At 40.5% G+C, this 24250-nt stretch overlaps 3 protein-coding genes across 4 annotated transcripts in view; 1 reads left to right on the top strand and 2 right to left on the bottom strand.

Annotated features, from left to right (window-relative positions):
- Positions 1-5950, top strand: part of tox (thymocyte selection-associated high mobility group box) — a 53809-nt gene extending 47859 nt beyond the window's left edge. Inside the window, exons 9-10 of one of the 2 annotated variants that reach the window (XM_032566185.1) lie at positions 3539-3699; positions 4532-5950. In XM_032566185.1, the coding sequence (XP_032422076.1) occupies positions 3539-3699; positions 4532-4565 (195 nt within the window). In that variant the 3' untranslated portion in view covers positions 4566-5950. Of the gene's footprint in view, positions 1-3538; positions 3700-4528 lie in introns of both variants that reach the window. The other variant, XM_032566184.1, reaches the window with a different exon arrangement.
- Positions 5951-6086: 136 nt separating this feature from the next.
- lrrc53 (leucine rich repeat containing 53) lies at positions 6087-18210 on the bottom strand. Its single transcript, XM_032566477.1, has 9 exons — positions 17970-18210; positions 12339-12442; positions 12126-12245; positions 11910-12008; positions 10944-11119; positions 10640-10803; positions 9985-10174; positions 9686-9878; positions 6087-8917 (listed from the first exon to the last, which is right to left on the bottom strand). The coding sequence occupies exons 2-9, from the start codon at positions 12343-12345 to the stop codon at positions 6729-6731; spliced, it is 3138 nt and encodes a 1045-aa protein (XP_032422368.1). The 5' UTR covers positions 12346-12442; positions 17970-18210; the 3' UTR covers positions 6087-6728.
- Positions 18211-18558: 348 nt separating this feature from the next.
- Positions 18559-23801, bottom strand: cryz (crystallin, zeta (quinone reductase)). The gene is made up of 8 exons (XM_032566478.1): positions 23609-23801; positions 22598-22750; positions 22094-22257; positions 21155-21206; positions 20241-20390; positions 19186-19287; positions 18968-19063; positions 18559-18857 (listed from the first exon to the last, which is right to left on the bottom strand). Exons 1-8 carry the CDS (start codon positions 23714-23716, stop codon positions 18696-18698), a joined length of 987 nt encoding a protein of 328 aa, XP_032422369.1. The 5' UTR covers positions 23717-23801; the 3' UTR covers positions 18559-18695.
- Positions 23802-24250: the final 449 nt, after the last annotated feature.

Raw genomic sequence — 24250 nt, 5'->3', positions numbered from 1 at the left:
ACGAGAAATGAAAACGCAAAATAAAATCCTGCCCTTTGACCATGCATTCAATGCGCCTTCAAACAGAGGCGCACCAATTAATTAGTAAAAGATCGAAATGAGACGATTTTTCGCTTGATCAGCTCCATGATCGGCGACTGAAAATTTTTTATTTTTTTGTCTTTTTGATGAAAACTACAAACTTCTACTGTTTTTGTTGTGTAAGTGCGCCAAAAACAAAAAGCAGGTAACTTGATGCACTTTTACAAATTTAATAGAAATCAGGCAAAGGCTTGTGACACTAAGTACACTTTCATGAAGATAATCTTGAAATAATCTAAATTTTTGGTTAGATCTGGACTGGACCGTTTATCACAAACCTGCAGGACATTGTGTTTAGTTTTTTATGTGGTGTCGTCATCGTCAGAGATACAGGTTTTAGCAGGTCAGATCAATCGGCTATCTGGAAATCGTTAACAGTGAATCTTAGAGAGAGAGAAAAACTTGATGTTAGTCATAAAGGGTGATTTGGTAGCAGTAAAGCTGAGGGTGTTGGAGCCACCACCAAAGTACGCATCATTACTCTGAGCATCTTCCTTTCCATCACCGTTCTCTGTTTCCATCAATCTTGCTTAATTAAGACTTTTTGAGACGGGAATTCCTTTAAAGAGAAGCCCTGTGTGCACACGGTGACACAGATGCATTTTTACTCAGCAGCCGCAATGAGAACACTTTGTTTTTCTAGGTCAGGTGTTGTTACATTTCTGCTCGAACATCTTAGCAAATTTTTACAGTCGAAAAACTCTTGAAAATTGCAAATAGGTTTAGCTTGAAAAAAATCTCGTCCTGGTGCGACCTATCTGGAGATGCGTCCCGTTGTTGCCTTACAGGAAAAATAAACAAATTGTTGCTTTGATTTGCATTTGGTGGAGATAAATAAGAAAACAGGAATCAAAATAATGGAAGAAAATGGATCAGTGCATCAAGAATTTAGAACTCCGCATTAGCTCTGGGTCTCTGATGGCGACATGTACACGTCCTGGGTATTGTGTGGAGGAGCCTGGTAGCATCATTCATAACTCATGGCCCACACACTCACACACACATCTGCATTGTTTAGTCAGATAAATCGCCGTGGCATCAGCCCAAGACTACAACCTCATGATGCATTCATTGGACTGGCAGGACTCCGAAACTGCCAATATGCGTCTTTCATCCTGCTACCACTCTGTCTTCTATGTACTCACAACCTTTAAAAAGGGCACACACCTCCCAATTGCATAGACTTGATAACCAGATGAATGTGTGAGCTTATCAGGCTATACTTCAAATGGAAAATGTGTTTATCAGCCTCTTAAAGCGAAGGCCTGGCATCATATTTAGGGATTAGAGGAGGATGGTGGAGGAGATTCATAGGGTTTATAAAACAGTTCTACAACAGTAGCAACGAAATGCATAAAAGAAGCAACTTCAAGGTTCAATTGTTTGGTGACATCCGCGCAAAGTGGTCGGCAGAAAAACACAGATTGTGGATTTTGTTCTATTGCCATTGGATTTTTCATCCCGGTGGTTTTACCACCTCTGTCGATGCCTTGTCAGTCGGTGGAGGTGCACAGCCCTTCCATTGTGACAAAAATCTTAGTTCAGATAATAAATCAGCGCAGATAGCCTTGTGGTAGGACTGCCAGGAACACAGAACTGGAAAATCTTACCCATTTGGTAAGTATTAAGAGTGCAGAAGCACAATTATTACCTTGACTTTGGAGTTTTACAGGTTTGCCAAACTAAAAGGTCATGGAGGCTGTAGTAGGGTAAGCTTAGTCTGAAGTAATTGGGACCTTGAAGAATTAATATTGCTTGTAATTAGCATTTTTCTCCGTTTGACTTCAGTTTTGTATTGCCAGTGAAAAGAAAAACATGATTGTGGCAGCGTTTGGGTTTCGCTTTATCTGATCTTTTTCTCAGACATCAACATTTCCTCCTATTTCCCTGCAAGTCAGTCAGTTTCTTTGATATCTTATCAGTGATTATTTTGGGATCATTAAAAGATTTCTTCCTAATTAAGACAGTTTCAAGGAGATAACCTTATCGTATGTCACATTGAGAACTGAAACACACTGAATCTTACTTCCAATTGGACCAACTTTCTAGTTCCCTTTTAAATCCCTGATTCTCATAATCCCCCATCTCCTCAGTTTTAGAAAGAGTAAATAAAAAAAGGAAGGAAACACAGGGAAAAACGAGAAGAGACAGTGACCAAGCTCCAAACTTTTTTATGTTTTTTTTTTTTTTTTTTACTCTGGGTGAAGAGTGAGAACTGATGGGGGAAGGGAGGGAGGGAGAGACAAAGGAAGCAGATGGGGTCTTTGTGAAGGAGTAAAGGAGAAGAATTTGCTCGACAATAGATGAATAGGTGAGTTAGAGGAGGAGAGGGGGACAAGAGCGGGGGGAGAACTCAACCACCTGCTGTCCTCCCCTTTCTCCTCTTTCACTCACAACGCTCAGATTAACTTCCCTTTCACACCCTCTCTCCTTCTCCTCCCCGCACAAACACTGACGTCTGCACGTTGTCGTCGCACACCCTCGTTTCTCCGTCCCCGTTTCTCCTGAGTGTCCTCAGGTTGGAGAAATGTTCACCTCCTTCTCTGTCTCCTGCTCCACCTCCTGCATTTTCATCCTCCCTTTTACTCCGCCCACCTCCTTCACATATGATGAAATCGGCAAGATGCTCAAACCTCAGTAATTGCCGCTGATGAACCTGTGATTGATTTGACTTCTTTTCACTTTGCTTACGTTGCGAACGTTTACATCCCTGTTCATCTGGAAGCCTCTTTTCTGAATCGGAAGGTTTTTAAGAACCGCTGATATGAAATTTCAGCTATCTATGAACTAATTCAAGCTTAAGAAGATGATGATGAACACCTGCTCAATGACGCAGTAAAAAAAAATCTAAAAAGTATGGCAACCATTTGCATTTAGCTCTTTTGACTCTGATGCAACTAAATAAAATCTGGTGAAAACAAATTGCCTTTAGAAGTGACCTATGCAAATAGTGTCCATGTTTGTAATTCAGCCTCGGTTTTAATATTACAACTATTCTGTGGAACCCTTGGTTGCAAAGCTTGAAAATTAATGTTCTTCATCCAATCTTAATTTGAGTTTTTCACGATTATGAGGAAAAAAAATAAGTCTCCAGATGTGCAAAGCTGGAAGATACATACACAATAATTTAACAGCTGGAACTGGGAAGACTTGGTAATTCACGTGGACTGAATACAAATGAACACCAAACCTTTCTATAGTTGCATTTATGAACTGTATCCCTTCCACTTAACTATTATTATTATATCCCAGTTGAAATATGTTAGCATTTACCGTTGTAACATCATAAAATGTGCAAAAACTGTGAACACTTTTGCATGGCATTGCATATTTAAGCTCTGTACTTAAATTTGTTTCCCATTTTAATCCTGTGGTGGGGCATGTGTTTACTTATACATGAGCAGAAAAATGTAATGACCTCATCTCAAACTTGTTTTGTTTTGCTGTTTCATTCCAGGGCTACCATCCTTCCCTCCAGTCTGACTACCAGTCAATGGGCGGAGCAATGCTGAATAGTGGAGCAGTAATGTCTCCATCAGTGGACTACCACCAGCTGGGCCGTCACACACCGAACCACCACCCTTCCTTGGACTGGAGCACTGAATACCATGGCAACGGGTTGGTATCAACACCACAGTTTACCGTGGGTTAACGTCTCTTCATCCTCAGAGGTGTAGAAGTCCCAAGTATGAAACTGTCTAGCATATTAGGCATGAAATAAATGTACTCAGTTTTAATAACACTGAAAAGGCCTCTTTGTGTCTTTATATAGAGTTGTGTAAGTTTAATGTTACCTCCTGTCACAGGATCATTGGCATACATCACATTTCAAACCTGAACCTTTATGATGTTCAAGTTTCATTTTGAATATTTTCAACTATAAAGCCAATAATACTTATTGAAGCTAATAAGGAAACAGTGAAAATGGCTGTACAACTGAAAAAAGGGAACCAAAGCAAACTTTAATGGGCACCCACATGCCACCTTCTAGCTCCGCCCCTGCTTGGGTGAACTTTGACTGATTTTTCAAGAGAACGATCTACAAAAAATGGGATTTTGGCTTGTTATATGTTTGAGAATGGTTACAGTCTTCTTATCACTCCTCAGAGATCTGCTGTATTAATCCGTTTCTCACTTTTTTGAGGTAGCAGAACCCCACATGCTTCATTTGTTCAATGTTTCCACTTCTCTTTGTCACATTTTCCTCTCATGGTGAAACCAACTTCTTTTCTTCAGACAGCCAGAAATTTTTTTGAACCCTTTTGTCATTTTCACCGATGTTAACCTTTTATGGAGGCAATTGAATAGAAAGTTTTGTCAAAATTATTTTATAAGTTTTTGTTCATTCATTTCTAAAGCTTATTTTCAACTTTTAAAAAGACCAGTAAGCACTTATCTTTAGAAAGATAAATCTTAGCTGATGATTGATCTCTTTGTTTTCCTCCAGAAGTCTTCAGAGAGACAAGCCTTTGTATCTGAGCTAATCTCGGGACAAAACGGCACCAAATATGGACCCTTCTGCTGCCACAACGGAAACTCCAGCACTGAGTCGGGCCTGGTTCTGACCTAACGCCCAATCAAATCTCCAAACACGAATGGACTCGCAGCGGACTTGTCATCAAAGTGTGAACTAAAACTTGAATTCAGCACTTAAAAGAAGAAAAAAAAAACCCAACCAGAAGAAAACCGAATGAGTTTGTATATATTACTACTATCTCTTTAAAGTATAGCAGTGTTTACAACGTGGCATAAGCATCTATTAATGGCTGTATCACTCACTGCGTAATTGTTCCCATTTCTGCTGAAAACAAGAGTGACTGAAAAGAGGTGGGTAGATCCTGTGCTGTGAACCACGCGGACTGGTGTACATACCCCCAACATTTGAATATTTTCTGTCTTCGCAGAAGTTTTTCATACCTAGTTTCTTGTTTCTACTGAGGACGGTGATTATAATCAGCGCCAGGAGGTTCTGTAGTAGACTATGTGTAAATTGCTGTAACATAATGGGTTAAATGGAAAAATTTAAAGCCAGCCTTTGCTTTTTTTCTTTGAGCTGAAAGTCGCTGTGTTTTCTTTGCAGTCAAAGCCAAAAGAGCACAGCATTAAAAACGTAACAATATAAACCAAATATTACTCCAATTGTGTTTCCCTCCTCGGACTCTTAGCTTAAATGATGAGTCCAAGCGGCGTGGACTGAACTCCCACAGGTTTGGGTGACTCTGAAAAGGGAAGACATTGATTAAAACCCCAGTTTATGTTGCTTTATTAAAGATAAACAGAAGAGCCCCTACGCCCCCTTAAAGATTTCTTTGCTTGTTTATCCAGGCTCTAAATGTGAATAAATGTGTAAGATGAAATAACTTTCATTGTTCTCTTGAAGAAATCTGAAATATTTTAGTCCCTGAAATGATAAAATGTTAAACATTTCCTGTTGATAAAAGAAGTACTCCTTTGTATGAAGCCAGCTTCTCCTCCTGGCATATGTCTGTTGATAATACGGCTTTGGATCCAAGAAAGTGTGAGGTGTTAATAAAGACCGCAGAGTGGCTGACTGGTTTGCATGGTCTCTTTTATCATCTCTATTTCTCTGTGCTCAGAGACTATTTAAAAAAACAAAAACTGTAACTATTGCCGGGTTGGCTGTGTTTTCATTTTTTTTTTTTTATCAAACTGCGGTTTGTTTTTGTGTTGAGGATAATGGAAAGAGGCATCTCTCTGTTGCTCTATATCTCTTTGTATTCATGTGTTTTATTTTGGCAGATGAAAGGACTCTGGGCATCAACCATGAAGATTTTCTTATTTTTAGATTCTAATAATGTGTTTGAGAATAAAGTCAATGCTGCACTGATGTGCAGTCATTACTTCAAAACATTGTTTCCTGTTGTTTATTGCTGAATAGTTGGCAATACCTTTATCTGCCTGCAGCTGGATATTTGTACATAACCTTACTGCACCTGTACGCAGCAGCGATACCTTCTCCATTTATGAGCAGTGCTTTGTGATTCAAAAAAATGCCTTTAATGTAGAGACAGGTTATAAAACAATGATTTATTGAACTGGATACGACAATAACAACGATAAAGCTACTCTTAAATATTCAAGAAGATGAACAATACATGTGGCCTATCAGAGGGTGCTGAAGAAGAGTACTGAAAACATAAAAGAGAAAGACGTAAACATAGCTAATAAAACGTGAATAATCAACATACAACTGTAACCTCTTCTTTAATGCAAAGGTTGCTGATTGTTGACAGTGGAAACCATTTTGAAGAAACAGAAGTAATAAAAAACAACTGGAGTTGGTTTTGGACGTACCCCTACCCTGCAGGTAGATCACACAACAGCTGCAGCTCTGGACAAGCCGTGCCAGCCAACCATCCGTAACGGTTTTGGTCTTATCCCTTCCGCTCAAAGGCCAACATTTTCTGCGTTTAGCACGTACACTTTAGGATCTCAAACATTCTCAACAAGTGCCAGGAAGGCAAAAAATATTTACCACAGGTTTGGTTTCTCTTCCCCTGCCCCCACCAACACCAACTGGATATTTTTGGGCAGTTCATCAATATCAACTGCACTTCCTCCATTCGCTGTTTTTTACTCAGATCTTTACACACCCGAATTTAAAAAGGAAGCAATGATCTGAGCTGCTAGAGGATTTTTCTCTCTAGAGCTGTAGGCGGCCGGTTTGACGTTTTTTCTGGAAGAACCAGCCTCAGCTTCCTCCTTGGTGAGGAGCCTCCATCTTCTGACAGGTACTCCTGCTGCAAGAGAGCCGCCCCTCCAGCAGCTAGGGAGGATTCATCTGGTATGGACAGACTAGGAGCTGATTGATCCATTACAGACATACTGTCTGCCTTTAGACGTTCTCCTGATCCGCCTACATGAGGTCCTTCAGTTTGAGCCACGCCCTCAGGTGGCATATTGACAGACATTTTCTCCACTCTAGTTTCTGAGGTATCCCCCAAAGTCTCGTCTTGATCCTGTTCAGGGACGTCGTCTTTAGTAGAAGGGGCTTGTGACTCAGTGGTCGATTGAATCGGTCCCTTTCCGGTCTGAATGTCTTGACTGTGAGTTAGATCAAGCTTTGGTGCTGCTACAAATGCAGAACTGTCAACCTGTATCTGGCTGTAACCCAATGCAACTGGATCATTAGCTGGGTTTGCTAAACTCAGGACAGGACCATCAGATGTTGAGGTAAGAAATGGAGCTGGGGGGTTTCCACCTGCTTGTAAAGGATTGACTTGTATCGCCTTGGCTAGAAGAGGAGGATTTGAGGACCTGGTCAATACTGCAGGTAGTCTAGCGAAGCTTTCTGTGGCACCACCTGGAGCTATGTTAAGCCCACTGAGTGTTACACCAGGAGCAATGGGATTAACCAGACCATGGGTGAGCAGTGGATTGGATCCTGAGGACATGGTGTTGAGCAAAGCTTTCCCTGCTTGAAGAGACAGGGTGCTTCCAGTTAGCAGTGAGCCAGGTGAGTTTAGCAAGGAAAGGTTGGTAGAACGATTCCTGTCAGCTGGACTGAAGGAGAAGGGATGCTGGAAAGCCAGCTGAGCCCCACCCAATGCCAGTCCAGCACTCTGGTACTGGAGAGTCTGAAGGTCTTGTGCAGAGACAGTGTCACCGTCAGGCGGCTGGGAGATGTTTGGGTTCTTTTCCTGGTCACCTTCTGCACTTTTATCTCTTTTAGATGTGCTGCTTTTTTGCTCTCCTTCATCTGCCTTCTCTGTTTTGGAGGACTTTCTCTTCTTCTCTCTGCTACTCTTAGCTCTCTTACCAGATTTCTCTTCTCCTTCCTCCTCTTCGCCTTTTCCATGCCGTCTCTTCTCTTTACTCCTCTTGGAGCTTGTGTTCTTGGTGTGGCCATGCTCATTTTTCTTTCTCGGATGGACTTTGCTTTTTCTTAAGGGGTTTAAGTTCAATTTGACCTTCATCAAACGGCTGGACTGGACTTTGTGTCTCCTGTCGCTGCTTTTCTCGTTGCCTCTGGGAGTTGCCTCCTCCTGCTCCTCCTCCTCCAGACTTTCCTCGCCTCGATTAGTTCTTGAACGTGTCAGATCAAACTTTACATTTTTTGTCTCTCTTTTTAGCTCCGTGTTCATCTTTCTAAACGGCTCCCTCCTTACCTTGCCATTGAAATCATAGATGTCCATTTGGTTGGAGTGAGGCATCCTGTGTGTCATATTCTCCTCAGGTCTGAAGGTCCTGTGGCAATTCCTGCAGTGTGAAGTCTCATAACGTCTGCTCTTCGATTCATCATCAGTCCTGTGGTTGCCCATGTCACCATCAGCCTTGTAGGGTGGAAGATTGTCTGACGTTTCTCTCAGCAGATGAAAAGATGAGTCGGCGATGTGGGGAGGAACTTTGTTAGAGACATTCCAGCTGTAATTTTGTTGTTGAATAACTCCTCTCCTTCTCTCCTCTTCCACCATCATCCTTAATTTCCTTCTTTCCTGGACATCTCCAGCCTCAGGTCCTCCGTTTAACCACTTACCCTTTCTCATTTGGTCCGGCATCTTCCCATTAGTGTTGCAATGAGGGCAATGGACATTGCTACCATTTTCTTCAGCTCTGGACTTAAACGTATCTCTCTGGTGATCCATCCTTTCATTCACCGTCATGGACTCTTTGCTCCATTGTTGACTGCTGTTGGCTTGCAAGACAAAATCCCTCATCCTCTCCCGATCTCCGAGTTGATCTACATGGTTAGCAGTTGTTCTGCCTTTGTCCAGTTCCTCCTTTGGTCTTTGGCTTTCTTTCTTCTTCTTCTTCTTCTTCCGTTGAGAGACGTGGTAACAAATCAAGACTGCAAGCAGGGTCAAAGCGACTCCTCCTGCAGAGAAACACAACAGGAAACAATAAATGTTTACAACCACAATTTCGGGGGGGGGGTTCAGATTTGTTAGAGCATGTGATGTTTTACTGTGTATGACACTGACAACTATGTCTTTGATTATTTTACACCACAGCTCTCAATTCTTTACAGCAAGGACTGCTTTAGTAGATACTACACTTTCCAAGCACCAGGCCAGCTATTTTTTAAACAAGAGAGAATTGATCATTGAACAATACTAAGAAGGTCCTCGGTTTTTCTGTGGGGAGTTTGCATGTTTACCCCAGGAATGGGTTGGTTTTGTCTGTCTGGATTCTCTACCTTCCTTTCACAATTCAAAATCGTTTACCTGTCCGGTATGTATTGATGATATTTTTTAAATCTCTGCCTGACTGTCCAGTTTGGAAGCCGGGAAAAAGAGACGTTGAAGTTGGGGATATGACTCTTGCCCATAATAAAAAAGAGATGGTTTGAACTGCCTCCTTCTCTCTCTGCTCTTTGGTTAAAAAAAAGAAGTTAGAAAAAAAACCCTGGCAGATAAACAGCATCCAAAACCAGAGGGAATAATTGTCCAAAATTTGAACACCACGAGTGGCACAATTCTAGAAATCTAGAAGCTGCTGCAGTTTGTACCAGTACCACTTTTCTGAGAGATTTCAAACCTGTTTGAGTACCACAGAAAAGTCAGCCTAAGTACCAGCAGTCAGAGTTGCACCACAGTATGAGTACCAACCAGCTTTCCTTCCCTGCACCGATAAATATTCTGACCTAGGAAGCAGATGACTGCAGCTATGGCCAGGTCTCGAGCGTACTGCCGAGGCGCCACGCTCCCTCTCGCCTCTATCTGCACTGTGATGTTCTGATTGGATGGCACGCAGTTGGCTTCAGTCAGCTCCAGCACCGTGGTCACAGCCGGGTTGTCCGCACTCACACACATCATCCGACGGCCATTATACAACGCCTGTAGGACAGGGGGAAGTAGAGATGCTAGTTTTCAAGAAACCTGTGGCCTGAGACCTTTGTTGTTACAGGTAATGAGTTTACATGATGATGTCGCGCATGCGCACCTTGTCCGGCTCCTGAATGAAGCTCGTCAGGACGGCAGCCAGCTCCAGCAGCTCGCACGTGCAGTTCCATGAATTGAGGTCCAAGTTCAGGTTCGACAGCCACACAAGATAGGAGAAAGCCTCAGGAGGAACTGAACTCAGACGGTTTCTGGAGAGATCCAGGCTCCTCAAGCTAACCAGACCTCGGAAGCTGAAAGCACAACACGTCGGACATATAACAGTACAGACCAAAAGTTTGGACACACCTTTTAATTCAATGAGTTTCCTTTATTTTCATGACTATTGACATTGTAGATTCACACTGAAGGCATCAAAACTATGAATAACACATGTGGAAATATGCACTAAACAAAAAAGTGTAAAACAACTGAAAATACCCCTTATATTCTAGTTTCTTCAAAGTAGCAACCTTTTGCTGTGATTACTGCTTTGCACACACTCTGCATTTTCTTGATGAGCTTCAAGAGGTAGTCACCTGAAATGGTTTTCACTTCATAGGTGTGCCCTGTCAGGTTAATAAGTGGGATTTTTTGCCTTATAAATAGTCATGAAAATAAAGAAAACCCATTGAATTAGAAGGTGTGTCCAAACTTTTGGTCTGTACTGTAAGATGATATAACTTGGGTGAACTTTAATATAATAAAAATCGCGTTACCTGTTTCTGTCCAGAAAATCTATCAAATTATCCGAAAGATCCAGAGTCTCCAGACTCCTGAAGTCGTTCAGAGGAAAGGATCCAGGGTTCAGTCTGGTGACCAGGTTTCCCTCCAGCTTCAGGCTGAGCAGAGCCTTTGTGCCTGTAAACCAACCAGCCTGGATCTGCACACCAGCAAGAGGAGCACATTACTGCTTTGACGATTTAGCTCTGCAATGTGTCATTAAAGCCAACGAGAAGACGGGGCCTTCGCTTTCAGTCTCCATGAAATAAAATATTTGATTTGCGCCGTGAAGACACGCACCATGTCGATGTGATTGTGGCCCAGGGCAAGAACTTCCAGCTGGCTGAGATTGATCAGCGCTCCGCCCTGCAGAGCCTGGCTGGTCAGGAGGTTGTGGTCCAACAGCAAAGTGTGGAGGAAAGGCAGGTTTCTGAAGGCGTCCTCACTAAGCTCTGAGATGAGGTTGCTACTCAGACCTGCAGATGTGAAGGTTTACACATCCTGTATTGCTGATGTACACAAATGTAATGCGTAGCTCTACAAAAGTATTTGAATCACATTTTGTCATGCTACAATAAAAAGCTTGAATGAGTTGCATAAGTATTGAATGTCACAGATCAACACAAAGTAGAGAAAATAGTCGTTTCTATACTTCTTTGTAATATAAATCAAATTCAGTCGGGCTTGATGATGAGCACTTGTGAACATATAGAGTTTTGAGTTTTTGCACAGATTCTCAGTTAGAGTAAGAAATGGATTTGAACTGAATCACTCTAATATAAGAATAGATTTTGGTTGTATGCTTAGTGCCACCTTCCTGCTGGACAAGAGAACATCTTCCATGTTTCAAGTCTTCTGGCTCTTCTCTTCTCCCCTTAGCATGATGCTGCCAGCTCTGTGAGTCAGCATGGGAAATGGTGCGCAGTTTAAAGTCCTACCTTATGTTTTGCTAGTGGGACTTCTTATCACTATTATCGACATATTTCTATCTGTATTTTTGTCCCAGTAAAACATCAACAACAACAACAACAAAAAAGTCTCCACATTTTTCTGATGCTTATTCATGAAATAATCTCAAATCAGGTATGATTTCTCCCTTCACTTCACAATTATGCATAACCTGGCTCCTGTCTCTCGTGTAAAATCCCCCCACGTTGAAGTTTGTGATTGCAGGGAGACAAAATGTAAAAGAAACATGCTCAAAGAGTGTGACTGTTTTTGCAAGCTAGGGTCTGTGCATCCAACCCATCCACGTTTTGTACCGACCTATAACTGTGATGTTCCTGAGGTCAGACAGCGAGGCCGGCTGGACCACAGAGATGGAGCCCTCAGTTAGCAGCAGAGCCTGGGTCGAATTGGCAGCATCTGCTCAACGACACACACACACACACGCACACCCACGCCCACACACACACAGCGGTAGCAGCCACACACTCCTCTAAAACAGCAGGACACTTGCGAAAGAAACGGTGTGAGTTGTACCAATGATGTCAGCAAGCCTTTGACAGATGACTGCATCCTCAGAGCAGACCGCACAAGAAACGGGACACGCTGGAGCACGCTGGGCTTCGACGACTGGCAGCAGGAACATCAGCAAAACACCTGGACACAAATTCAGAAATCTGTTTTCTTTTCAGCAGAACCTCATGACATTTTGCTGTGAATGCAGTCACTGGGCCAACTGAGAGTTCTCACAGGTCATGGTGTGCTACAGGAGATGCGACATGATGATAAGGCAGCATCTCTTCCACGTGGCTGTCACCCGACGCGGCTTCGTTATTGTGACCATCGTGTTCAATCTGAAAATACATCGTGAAAACGCTAAAAAGACGTCTTTGCACAACTAAGAGTGCAGAATATCTTGAAAACAAACCCGAAGATGAAAGCTGATTAAAACCAACAAAGTATTTGCTTAAACTTTGGAAGATGATGTAGTTGAGGCTTTTATTTATGAAATAAAAGTGTGAAAATACAGACATTCTGTGTTTTCAGACATCATGGACTCTCTGTGTGTGTTATACTGCAGTTGTGCATGCATTTCTAAGATTTGAATATTCAAATCAAGCATTTAAACATTCAAGCAGGAGGGTATAGTCTGAGAAGCTTTCTGTTTTGTTGCTAGGCAGACAAACATGATGCTGAGTGATGGTTGACAGCCAAACACTGGGGCAGAGTGAGGCCTATCGGGTTTCTGCTGAAGCACCTTTGCTATCGGGCTGCATTTCCCCGAGCCGTCTGTTATGAAACAAGTTTGTGTTACGTCGTAGTACAGACTCTTACCAGAATCGGCCATCAGAACAACCACAGAAAAAAAAAGTGGCTTCTTTTATCGCAGAGCAACGTCTTTGCATCTTCGCACCACAGGAAATGTATTTGATCCTCCGATAAAAACCTGAACAGCTTTACTGACTCAGAGTCAGTCAGAGGTTAACAAATTCACCGTTGGCAAAAAAAAAAAAAATCATAGTGAATGGAATGAGCATGAAACAGATTATTTAAGTGGATTTAATTTTTTTTAAAAGTGTTAAATCTTTAAAAAAAAAAAATTATTTTAAATTAACAAGAATTTTCTCTCAGCCACACATTTTTAAAATCATACATTCAGTCTCAAATATGGACATAAACCCATTTAATATTAAATATTACTGAGCAAGTTAAAAATTATGGCATCATCTTTGACTAAAATATGATCGGTCTTCATTTAGATTGGTTGGTTTTTGGTCAAAATTGAACTTTTTTGGTCAAAATTGAACTTTTAAGCAAAATTCATACATTGTAAACAAAAAGGAAAAACTAGCAACCACTAAGGATCAAATTGATCGTAAACTGAGAACGTGACCATAAAAAGTGATGTCACTAAGTTTTACTTCAACATAGACTGAGATGGTGAGTAAGAAAAATACACGCTTTAAAACTCAGTATATGGATATTTCCAGGTGAAATGCTTTCTGAATTTAATGCTTTAAGGCCAACGGAAACAAAGATCGAGCAATTTCACCAAAATTAGGAATAAGAACATCATGATGTCCAGCTGTCAAACACGGTGGTGGTTTTAACTTTGACGCCTGTAGTACAGGTGTTTGGCACGAATTGAGTAGAATAATAAAGATGACAAATCCTCAAACTTCACATGAGATTAAACATGCAGATGATTACAACTTGGACACAGTTGGATGTTCCAAATCAGAATCACAAAACTAGCTTGTGAATGGTTAAAAACGTGTCGTTTCTCCATGGATACGTTTGTTTTCATTTTGCTAGAAGCACGCCGCTCATGACGGCAGCATGTGGGAGTCGCTCTGCTACGTCAGTTCTGATTTGTTCTCTTTGTAGGCTTATGTTCTTAATTTTATTTTTATTTTCTTCTTGGATGAGGCATTGCATGTTTGAATCATTATTTCCTCTGGTTTTTAATGCAGTGCAACTGGAAAAACTTTTTACTATTACCTTTTTTCCCCCCTTTCAGACAGTTGTTATGATGCATAACAGTGTAGGAACAGTGCGCTGCTTTTACAACTTGGGAGCAGCTGACTACCATCTCGAAGCTCAAATATTACCTGAGGCACCAGAGGAGTAAACAAGGAGGCTTCATGGACCAAAGAGCAGAGAGAGAAAGAGAAAATTCAAACCATGTCTTCCATCAAGCGCAATGCTTAAGGGACACATCCCAGACTCCAACATCTCCCGGCTTTCTGACCATACAGCCGAACAGAGACTTAAAGAGGAACAGCCAAAGCAAACGATGCGGATCAGCAGTGCTTGCCTGCAACAGATAGTGTCAACAAGGACATGTAACTGTGAAATATTATCTCTGCTGCCTCAATTTTGTGCTGTTATGAGAGAAAGACAGCAACAGTCTGCAGTCAGAAGCCTATTTAGCGTTGACGCGACACTGACTGCTACCTAGAGTCACTTCCTGTCCAGAGCGTCACCGTCCTTAACAACTTATTTGAAGGAGCTTGGATGATATGAGTCAATACATTTAATTTCCCTTTTAAGATAAATAAAGTGTTTTTGAATTGAACTAAGCTGAATTGAAGTGAATTAGAATTAGATAACCGGGGTGTTAAAGTAACGCATCGTAACCTTCCAGTCAAATTCCCTCCATGTCAGGCTGTTAGTTAATTTGTGTCCAGATCTAAATGTTTCTTCCCACTCTTCATTTGTTATTATTATATTAGCCTCCAGTTCCCACTTCTCCTTCATTTCCTTATTATTAGCACTGGATTCATATTGCAGTCTTTTATAGTTTTGAGATCAGGCCTTTTGTTGATTCACCTTTTGCTATTGTTAATAACATTTCTTCAGTCTTGGTCATACCTGTTGAGATTTTTTGCCATTCACTATGATTCTGGAGATAATGTCTAAGTTGCAAGTATCTGTAAAAATCTGTTTTTTGTAGATTAAATTCCCTTTGGATTTGTTCAAAAGATTTCATTATTGATCCATGAAAAAGCTGTGCTATAAATACCAGTCCCCCTTTTGTCCATCTCTCAAACCCTGTATCCATAGGAGCCGGGGTAAAATCTGGAATCTTCGCTATTTTTACAATTTTTGATATAGAGTCAGAAAAATTACATTTCTTTTTTATTCTTGACCAAATGTTAATCGATTCCTTAATCCAGCAATTATGAATTTTGAGATTTCTTTGAACCCTCCTTGTTGTAAAGGGCAGTGAATCTAGGGACAGATTTGGGCAGGCTCTTTGCTCCATATCTACCCATATTGTCTCTTGGTCCTTTGCTAACCATAGAGCTATGGCTCTCAGTTGAGCAGCCCAATAATAATCCTTTAAATCAGGTAAACCTAACCCTCCATTACTCTTTGAGGACTGAAGTATTTTAAATTTGATTCTTGCCTTTTTATTTTGCCATACTTCTTTTATTTTTATCTGGTAGATTAGAGAAAAATTTCAAATGTGTTTATCCAGATTCCTGGAAAAAGAGTCATTATAGGAACATGCAAAATTAAGTTAGAAAATACTTAAAGTTCTACCTTAGTTTACTGGGGGGAAAAAAGAACAAGAAAATGGCCCCATCACACTATTGTGGTCATCTGCTGCCCATTTATGTTAAGGAAGCGTAAACAAGCAATTAGAGGATTAAACTGAAAAGCGGACTGGGCCCACATCTGCATGTCAGCACCTCAGCTGCACATGTAGAGGAAATACCAAAGCAACTCAGAAAGCTGTTTACGAGCTCTATAATTTTCTAATATGGTGGGTGGGGGAAGGAAACTGTTGTTAATTACCGTATGTCTAATTGGTAAAATAGGACTAAAATATAGTTACGTGCATCAGATGGGAGTCATAAAAAACACTCTGTAATGCATAGCTCTGACCATGATGTGCACATGCAGGATTATTTTTTTAAGGAGCCGTGAAAAGGATAAATACCACATGTTGAGGGGACAAGTTTTAGATTTAGCTGGGAATGTGCAAAAACTGACAGGACGATGCCTGGTCTGAAAGTTTGGCGCCAAAAGGAGGCTTTCAGCATGATGCTGATCCAGCGCATGCTGCCAAAACATGACAGTTTCGAAAAGGGAACCAGAGAAAATGATACATCAGACGATTATGTTGCTTAACGCTAATCCAACCAAAAAGAAAAAAAAAACATCTTTGAGGCTCGTCTCCTTTACTAGAAAGCAGCTGGAAAAGGAAAAGGTCATAAAAAAAAAAAAAATCCCAGAATTTTTCGTGACACATTTTATTTATGAAAAGAACATTAGAACTTTTTTTTTAAAATCTAAGTTTGAATATTTTGTTGTGAGGTTTTGTAGGCTGACTTTTTATGAGGTCCTTACTTTTGGTTCAAACTGCAGAGTTGTACAGTTCTTGTTTTCACATCTTTGTTTAAATTTTTATATTTGTTTTTTATCATTATCATCTTTTTTTGTCCTCTGCACACCACCCCATTTTTTTCTTTTTCTTTTTTTTTAAAGTTAAGCCCCAATTTCTACAGACCCCTTTCAGCTCCAGGTTGTAGAGTAATCTTTTATTTGACTAATGTGTTTCTTCTGACTGGAAGCAACCCTCTATCACAGTTTTTGAGCCAGAGTCCGAACCTGAATCTGCTAGAATCTGTGGAAAGAGTTAAAGATTAGGGTGACGTCAAGAAAGCCTTTCAACCTCAAATAACTAGAGTGCATCATCAAAGTTTAAAACTTTAAAATACCAGTGAAAACGTCCAAAATGCAAAATGCTGGTCAGCAATAACAAGAAGGGTTTGCTTGCTGTAGTGGCACTAAAGATTTTCCCATTGGTTATTGAGGAAGGAGTAATTATTTTCATATTGTTTTATCTTATCTTTATCTTTTCTTTTCATATCAGAAACAAACTTCTTAGTTTGAATGAAAGTAATCTTTAGAAATGTACCAAGGGTATGAATAATTTGGGGTTTAATTGTATGCAAATATCTGGTTCGAGTTTTATTTGTGGGCATCTACGGCTGGTTTTGGCTGAGCTCGGTGGCTGTTCTGCAGCTTTGCCACTTTTTTTTTTTGTCATTTCCTGTAATGTAGACCTTTCTATACGTTTTTCAGTCTTGTGGGTTTTTGGGGGATCTAAAAATCGGCTTCCTGTCTTCATGTTGCCTGAATGCACTTCAAAAGCTCACCGGAGGCAGAGTTGTCTGTTTTTTTTTTGTCTTCTTTCCTTTTTCAGCAAATCTCAAACAGGAAGTGAATTCACATTTGAAATCAGATTGAAAAATTACTGGTCTTTGGTAGCTTGGATGACATATTTCAGCCAAAAAGTATTTTATTTCTGATCTTTCATCAAATAAAAACAAATTATATTTAGCTGATTAGTTATTTTTCACTTTACTAACAAGTATTAAAATTTCCAACAATTAGACAAGTGCTGGAACCTGCTCAGTTAATAATCTTTACGTCAACAGGTACTCAAGTATCGTAAACTGCAACGTTCTTAAAATCGCGCTCTGATGGAAGCTGCTGAAAACTGCAGTTTGATTAGAAACAAATGCAACGTTCAGGTTTTGCTCACCGCACTTTCTGAAAGCCGAATAATAGTTTTTGTTGATTAGGTTTACTCTAGCTACAAGCTGTCAGATTTAAAGAGGCTCCAACATGATCTCAGTGACATCGACAATATAACCAAAAAACATGAAACATTTCAGTTTTTTTTTACTAAGTAGAGCACTAGACCTAAAAATACAAGCGGTTTCTGCTCATAAATACGATATATAAATATAAGAAATAGTTTCTTTGTGCATGTGAGCCATCTTCTCCATTACCAAAGCCAATAAAGATCAGTGTTCAGGTTATTTTTGCAGGTCGTCATTTAAGAAGATACAAAGTCCTTACCTTTTTAATTAAAGCCCAAAGATTCCCTCCCTGCTGATGAACGCTCGGCATGCCGCGTCCCCATCCTGCTCCGCGAGTGCGACACACACGCAGGTCTGACAGCTGAATTAAAACTCAAACTCCCTTCATCCACCGGTTGCCACGGAGACCTCAACATGTTCGGTGTGTTGATCTTGGGTTACCTGGTCACCTTCTGAGCATGCTCAGTAGAGCTTCATGTCACCTGAGAAACACAGGTGTCCTGTCTGAGTCAGAGTCTGGAGCGTTGCACCAAATGCTGACTTGTTTTGAGCGTCAGTCGTGTGTGACAGGTTCAGAACAAATCTGCAGAAAGCCTGTTTGTTTTATTAGTCTAATTTATTATTAATTCATTATTTACAGCGTATACGACTGATTCCAACAGAGATAAAATAACTTGTATAATCAAAGCATCAATCAAATGTAATTTAAGTTAAAAGTGTCTTGTTGCAAGTGTTCAAACCTCTTGATTTGTTCTACGTTTTGGCAGGTTGCAATCACAAAGTGATTCAATAAAGTAGAATATGAATTTTGATTAGGCTTTTTTTGTCACATTAAAATAACTTTTAAAAAAAATAACCATTAAGCCACTATTAAACCCACATTTCCGTTTTAAAACGGTGTTTTTTTTTTATTAGTCCGGTGTAGTTTTATTGTCAGTAGTTGCGTGCGGATATAATCCTAATTAACTAAATAAAATCCAACACATTACATAGTCAGGACAATTTTCCCAGATGCCCCGGGACTCTCGATGATGTCATGGTGAGCCTGGGCAGCCTTCTCCAGCGGGTACTGGGGGCCGACGACCGGCCGCAGCCAGCCGCCCTCCATCCCCGCAAACAGCAGCGCTGCACACTCCCTCTTCTCCTCCTGACGGCAGACAGAGGAATCATTACTGATCTGAGTACACAGTGTTGCTAAGAGAAGTGCAGCTTGTTAGATGGTGGGTGGGAGCTTTTAGTTAGGACGTTGTTGTGTACCGGTGTGGAGGAGAAAAGGGTCACTCCTATGATGCTGCTCTCTTTGGCCATGGTGTCTCTGGGGTTGATCTCTATAGAGCCTCTTGAACCGACAACCTCCAGGAGAGAGAAAGAGCAGAACCAACTCTCACTCTCACACACAAAGTAAAGTTGGCCATATTTAGAGCAAACAGAGAATGATCTTTAACACCGACGAAGAAGACTGACGTCGTACAGACCGTGACTCGTCCTCCGTACGCCAGCAGCTGGAGGTCTTTGCCGAGGTTGACGTTGGAAAGCATCTCCACTATCACATCCACGCCTCGACCGTCTGTGGCCTCCTGGAGCAAACACAACACCCAATCCAATGTTTCTGTAACACTTACAGTGCAGTAAAGCAAAAAAAAAGTTTTTGACCCTTCAAACACAATTTTTTTTTTTTGCCACACTTACGTGTTTCAGATCATCAAACTAATTTTTATATCTGGCAAAAACAACCCGAGCAAATAAAGGTTTTCCAGTTATTATTTAATTTATTAAGAGGAAAAAAATACAAACCAACTTGGCTCTATGTGAAAATATTGTTTTTCTTTTCATTAAATTATGAATTAACTTTGATTAATCACTTGTTTGATTCCCTTTATTGGCCCACTTACTGCCTGACCTGTAAAAATGACAATATCACTTAACAAGAAGTAAATGATAATTGATAAATAAAAAAATGTAAGAACATTAAGGACCATTACCCACAAATGCAAACCATGGAAGAGTGGAGAACCCTCCCAGCAGTGTCTGACCAAAATTAATCGAGGACCCATCGCCAACTCCTCCAGGTCACAAATATGTTTCTGCTTATTTAATAAATTTCACAGTAAAACTATTTGTGATACAATTAAGTGTATGAAAAGTGCTCTATGAGTAAAGTTTGAATGATTGACGATCAGAGATCACGATTCAACAGTCAAAAGCACACTGGGGGAAAAAAAGGCATTAAATGAGCGAGTACCGAGGCCAGAACCACAGATGACCAAAACGAAATGTTGCAGTTTGATGATCCAAGACTCTGCGGAAGATTTAGATTTAGATGCTGCGGCATAACCTTCAGCAGGATGTTCATACTGAAAAACCCTCCAGTCTGCCTCAATGAAACCGATTCTGCAAGGAGCAGTGCCTAAGGCCAAGCTTTTCTGAAACTACGACGTTTAATGATCTGAAAAATCGAAGTGAGGACAAAACAAGCAAAACCAGAAGAAACCGGGAAATAGTTCCCGTTGGCGTTCCTTCATGTCGGTACCATGATTCTGTCTGTGTATCCCTCCTCTCGATGATTAAAAGCACAGTGCGCTCCGTTGCCGAGGGCCAACTTCATCCCTTCTGGTGTCCCCGCCGTCCCCAGCACCCTGAGGCCCAGAGCGCGGGACAGCTGGCACGCTGCCACACCCACCTGTTGGATGCGTTAGAAACATTTTTATAGCGTCACATTACAACCTGCATGGCAGCAGTAAAAATAGAAACACAAACGCGTTCATTTCCATGCTCATTCTTCGTGATATGCTGACCCAAAGTTAAAAGTATCAACAAACGGCTAAAGTCAGCAGATTATAGGCACAAAAGCTAAAGATAAAAAACTAAAATTCTGCTTTGCTTCTTTTTAATTGATCACAAAGGTAAAAAAAATAAATAAATAAAAAAAAATCATGAAGACTTTTTCTTTTTCTTGAAAACTTAGAAGGAAATACAGCTGGCTAATATAAGGACAAGTAATATTTATTCCACTTCTCAAACAAACAAACAAACAAAAAAAAACTACAGTGTGGCCCGAGTCCATTTGGGCTGACTTTGTGCGACCCCTGACCACAACTCAAAAAGGATTCATGCAGCACAGGCAACTGATCTTTTCAACTTTTATATTTTGTGGTAATCTTTCCTGGCAATAAAAAATTTGAAAATGGAAATTGTTACATGGTACAAACCAAATTATTAATCTATTAATAGTCATACTTTTTTGCTTCGTTTTTCACCGCACTGCATGAGCAACTTTTGCAACATGATGTGATGTGATGCTTCTTAGTTCAGATTCTGAGTTGTCCTTCTGTCTGTTTCAGGCATTCTTGGACTTTCTTGTCCTCTGTCACAGAACCAAACAGCCCTCACTGACAGCCACAGCTCGCAGTCACATTCACACAGAAAACCTGGAGCTGCTCTCACCCCTCCACTGGCTCCATGGACCAGGACCGTCTCTCCAGCTTTGGCGTGAGCTCTGCGGTACACAACAAAACACCGAAAACTAAAGCTAACCTCATTAAATCATCATGTTGTGCTGCAAAATGTTCCCAAGGTTGGATGAAACAACAAAATGTGATTTTATTTTTTTTAATGAAACTCTTAATACTGAATTAACTTCTATGATAATAATTTTTATTGGCATGGCTAACTAATTTGAACAATTTTTTTATTTTTTTTGGTTGTTGTAGTAAATCAAATTAGGAACAGGATGTATGTGTGATTGAATTGTAGTTTATCTGTTGTGTATTGGCGCTATTATATAATTAAACTGAATTCAAAAGATGTACATGTTGAAGGTTTCTGCAGGTGGACGTTTCAGAATAATGCTGTAAAGATACTTTCCACCAGAGGGCAGTGTTACTCCATGTGCAGAAACCGCTGTACCGGTTTGTTTGCCAAACTCTCAGTTTTTCTGGCTTCTTTTTCAGATGTCTGCAGCCCGAAATCTCGCTTTCTTTCTTTTTTTTTAAAAGTTATGATCTGAATTTTTCTTTTTTGCAACATTATGTACAGAACAAATGGTTCTGCAAAAATAGTTCCACAGAACATAGTCAAATGTGCCCAAAGAGACATTAAAGTCTTGAGAAGATGTGAAAACATGCCAACAAACTCTTTCGTCATCTGTCAGCAGTGACTTAGAAAGCTGAAGAATTACAAGTGAAAATTTTTATTTTCATTTCTTTGTGTCTGTGGCAGAATACATGGATTATTAAAGTTTTTAACATTCTTTTATAATCCATGTTTTGCAGTTTTCTGGAGGGTCTTTCCCAGTTTTTTTCCCCAGTATGATGGTTTATAATTGTAACATGTGCAGAGCTTTGCTTTAAACTCTGAGTAATTCCTCTCCTGTGAAGGTCTTACTTGTGAACCAGGGCTCTGTAGGCAGTGAAGTAAGGAATGCCTATGGCTGCTCCCTGTGTGAAGTCTAGCGCATCAGGCAGCTTGTGGACACAGTCGTCCGCTGCTACAGCATACTCCGCGTAACCTCCGGACTGAGCAGCGGTGGTGAAGACGCGATCCCCTGCCTGGAAAACACAAACAATCGCTTGATGTGTGGACCGTCTCTGGGGCCGATTTGGTAAAGGTCTAAGAGATGACCGCTGTCAGTGACGAAACAGGATATTTTTAAGGGTGGAAAATTATCTATTAATGGGTAGAGTGCTAACTTTTGCTTTTCCATCTAGAAAATAAATAATTGACACGTTTAGTGTAAAACAAGGCAGACACTGTTGTACATATTTTTTCCAGAAAAAATATAAGAAAGGGTTAGGGTTTCTAATAAAGAACAGACTATATAGTGGGATATCCTACATTTTCCATGACTTTAATTGTGTGTGCTGTGAGGAGTGTGTGTTTTACTGTGACCTTCACTGCAGTGACTCCCTCTCCGACAGCATCCACCACTCCGGCTACATCTGAGCCTGGTGTGTACGGCAGAGTGGGCTTCCGGGCGTAAGATCCGGATCGGATATACGTTTCCACGGGGTTCACTCCACAGGCACGGACACGGATCAGTACCTGCATCACAAAGATCCTAAATAAGTTATAATTAATACAAGCCCCCCCAAAATCTATTATACACATTTTTCTTTAATGACTACATTAAAGTCTAAATGTATTTAAAATGATTTGTATTCAACCAAGAAGTTTTCTTCTGATAGAAAATGAGACAGGGTTATAATTACTGACCAGCTTTTAGCATCTTTCCACTGATGATTTATGCTTTGGGGTGAGCTCTGAATATCTGATAGAGGAGGGTCTTCTTGCCACGACCTTAATCTTTAGCTCCTTCACAAATTCAGATTTATAGTAAAAGACTGTAAACTTTAATCTGCCAGGGGTATGAATGAACATGGACTTAATTGTGTGGCTTTACAAAGGTAAGGATAATAAATTATGATTTGAACAAAGTCATGATGGGAAATTTGTTATATTATCTAAACTATTGCCAAGAAAATCTAAATAAGCAATGCGAAATGTAGTATGATAGCTTGCCTGATTTTAAAATATTGGCATCGTCCCACTTTTCATCGGAATACAAACAAGTGGATGATGACAATTTTGTTTTTGTTTTGCACTTTGACCCCATCCTCCAAGAGACGTAAATCCAGTTACATTTATCAATAATGAACCATAGCAGGAAAGACAAACTGCTGAAAGGATGTTTCGACTGGCTTTCATTTTACAACAACAACAAACATATCGGTGAGGTTTGACCTGCGTTTGCACAGAAAAGAGAAACAAAACAAAGAGCCATGTCAGACATCCTAATGTTTGAAACCTCGTTGCAGCTCCTCCGCGGTTGTTATGGTTATGGCCAGACTTCCGGCCAGACTGTGACCCGCAGAACTGCGCCTTCAGAGCGGGATGCCTCACCTGTCTGTGTCCCGGCTGAGGGACCGGGACGTCGGAGCAGAGCCTGAGGACAGACGGAGCTCCAAACTCACTGACTCTGATGGCTCTCATCATCCTGCTGCCTGACATGTCAGCTCGATCTGCAAACAGGAGATCAGCGTTACTTTCACTGACTGAACCCCCCCCCAAAAAAACAACGCTGGCAGTTCCCTCTTCTTCTTCGACAAATGTTTCGGATTTGACACGTCAGCGCCCTCATCCGTACACTTAAATAACTGACTTCAATGCTTTTTTGTTTGTTTTTGTTTTTGCTGTACCGTACGTAGTTCCGCTTTTTTACTTTCTGCCATTTAAAAATATATATATATATACCACTCAAAACTAAGTACATTAAATACTACCTACTGGTATCAAGATTTTCCCTAAATTTAATTTTATGTTCTAACAATGTTTTTTTTTTTTTCTAATATAGAAAAAGAATGATTTTCATCCTACTTTGTCACAATTCCAGTTGTTCTAAAATACTTTCCTGACTGTAGATATGAAGATGCTTAGGCTAGTACTCACTTATGGTAAATTCCTGAAAAAGAAATATCAACTCTCAGTTTTCCTACTCGGGTGGCATGTTTTCTTTTCTTTTCCGTTTTCGACAGTGGCCAGGTG

The sequence above is a fragment of the Xiphophorus hellerii genome, chromosome 6 (genome assembly GCF_003331165.1).
Source record: "Xiphophorus hellerii strain 12219 chromosome 6, Xiphophorus_hellerii-4.1, whole genome shotgun sequence".
Taxonomy (NCBI): domain Eukaryota; kingdom Metazoa; phylum Chordata; class Actinopteri; order Cyprinodontiformes; family Poeciliidae; genus Xiphophorus; species Xiphophorus hellerii.
The sequence above is the reverse complement of the archived record's forward strand: the minus strand, read 5'-3'. Positions and strand labels throughout refer to the sequence as shown.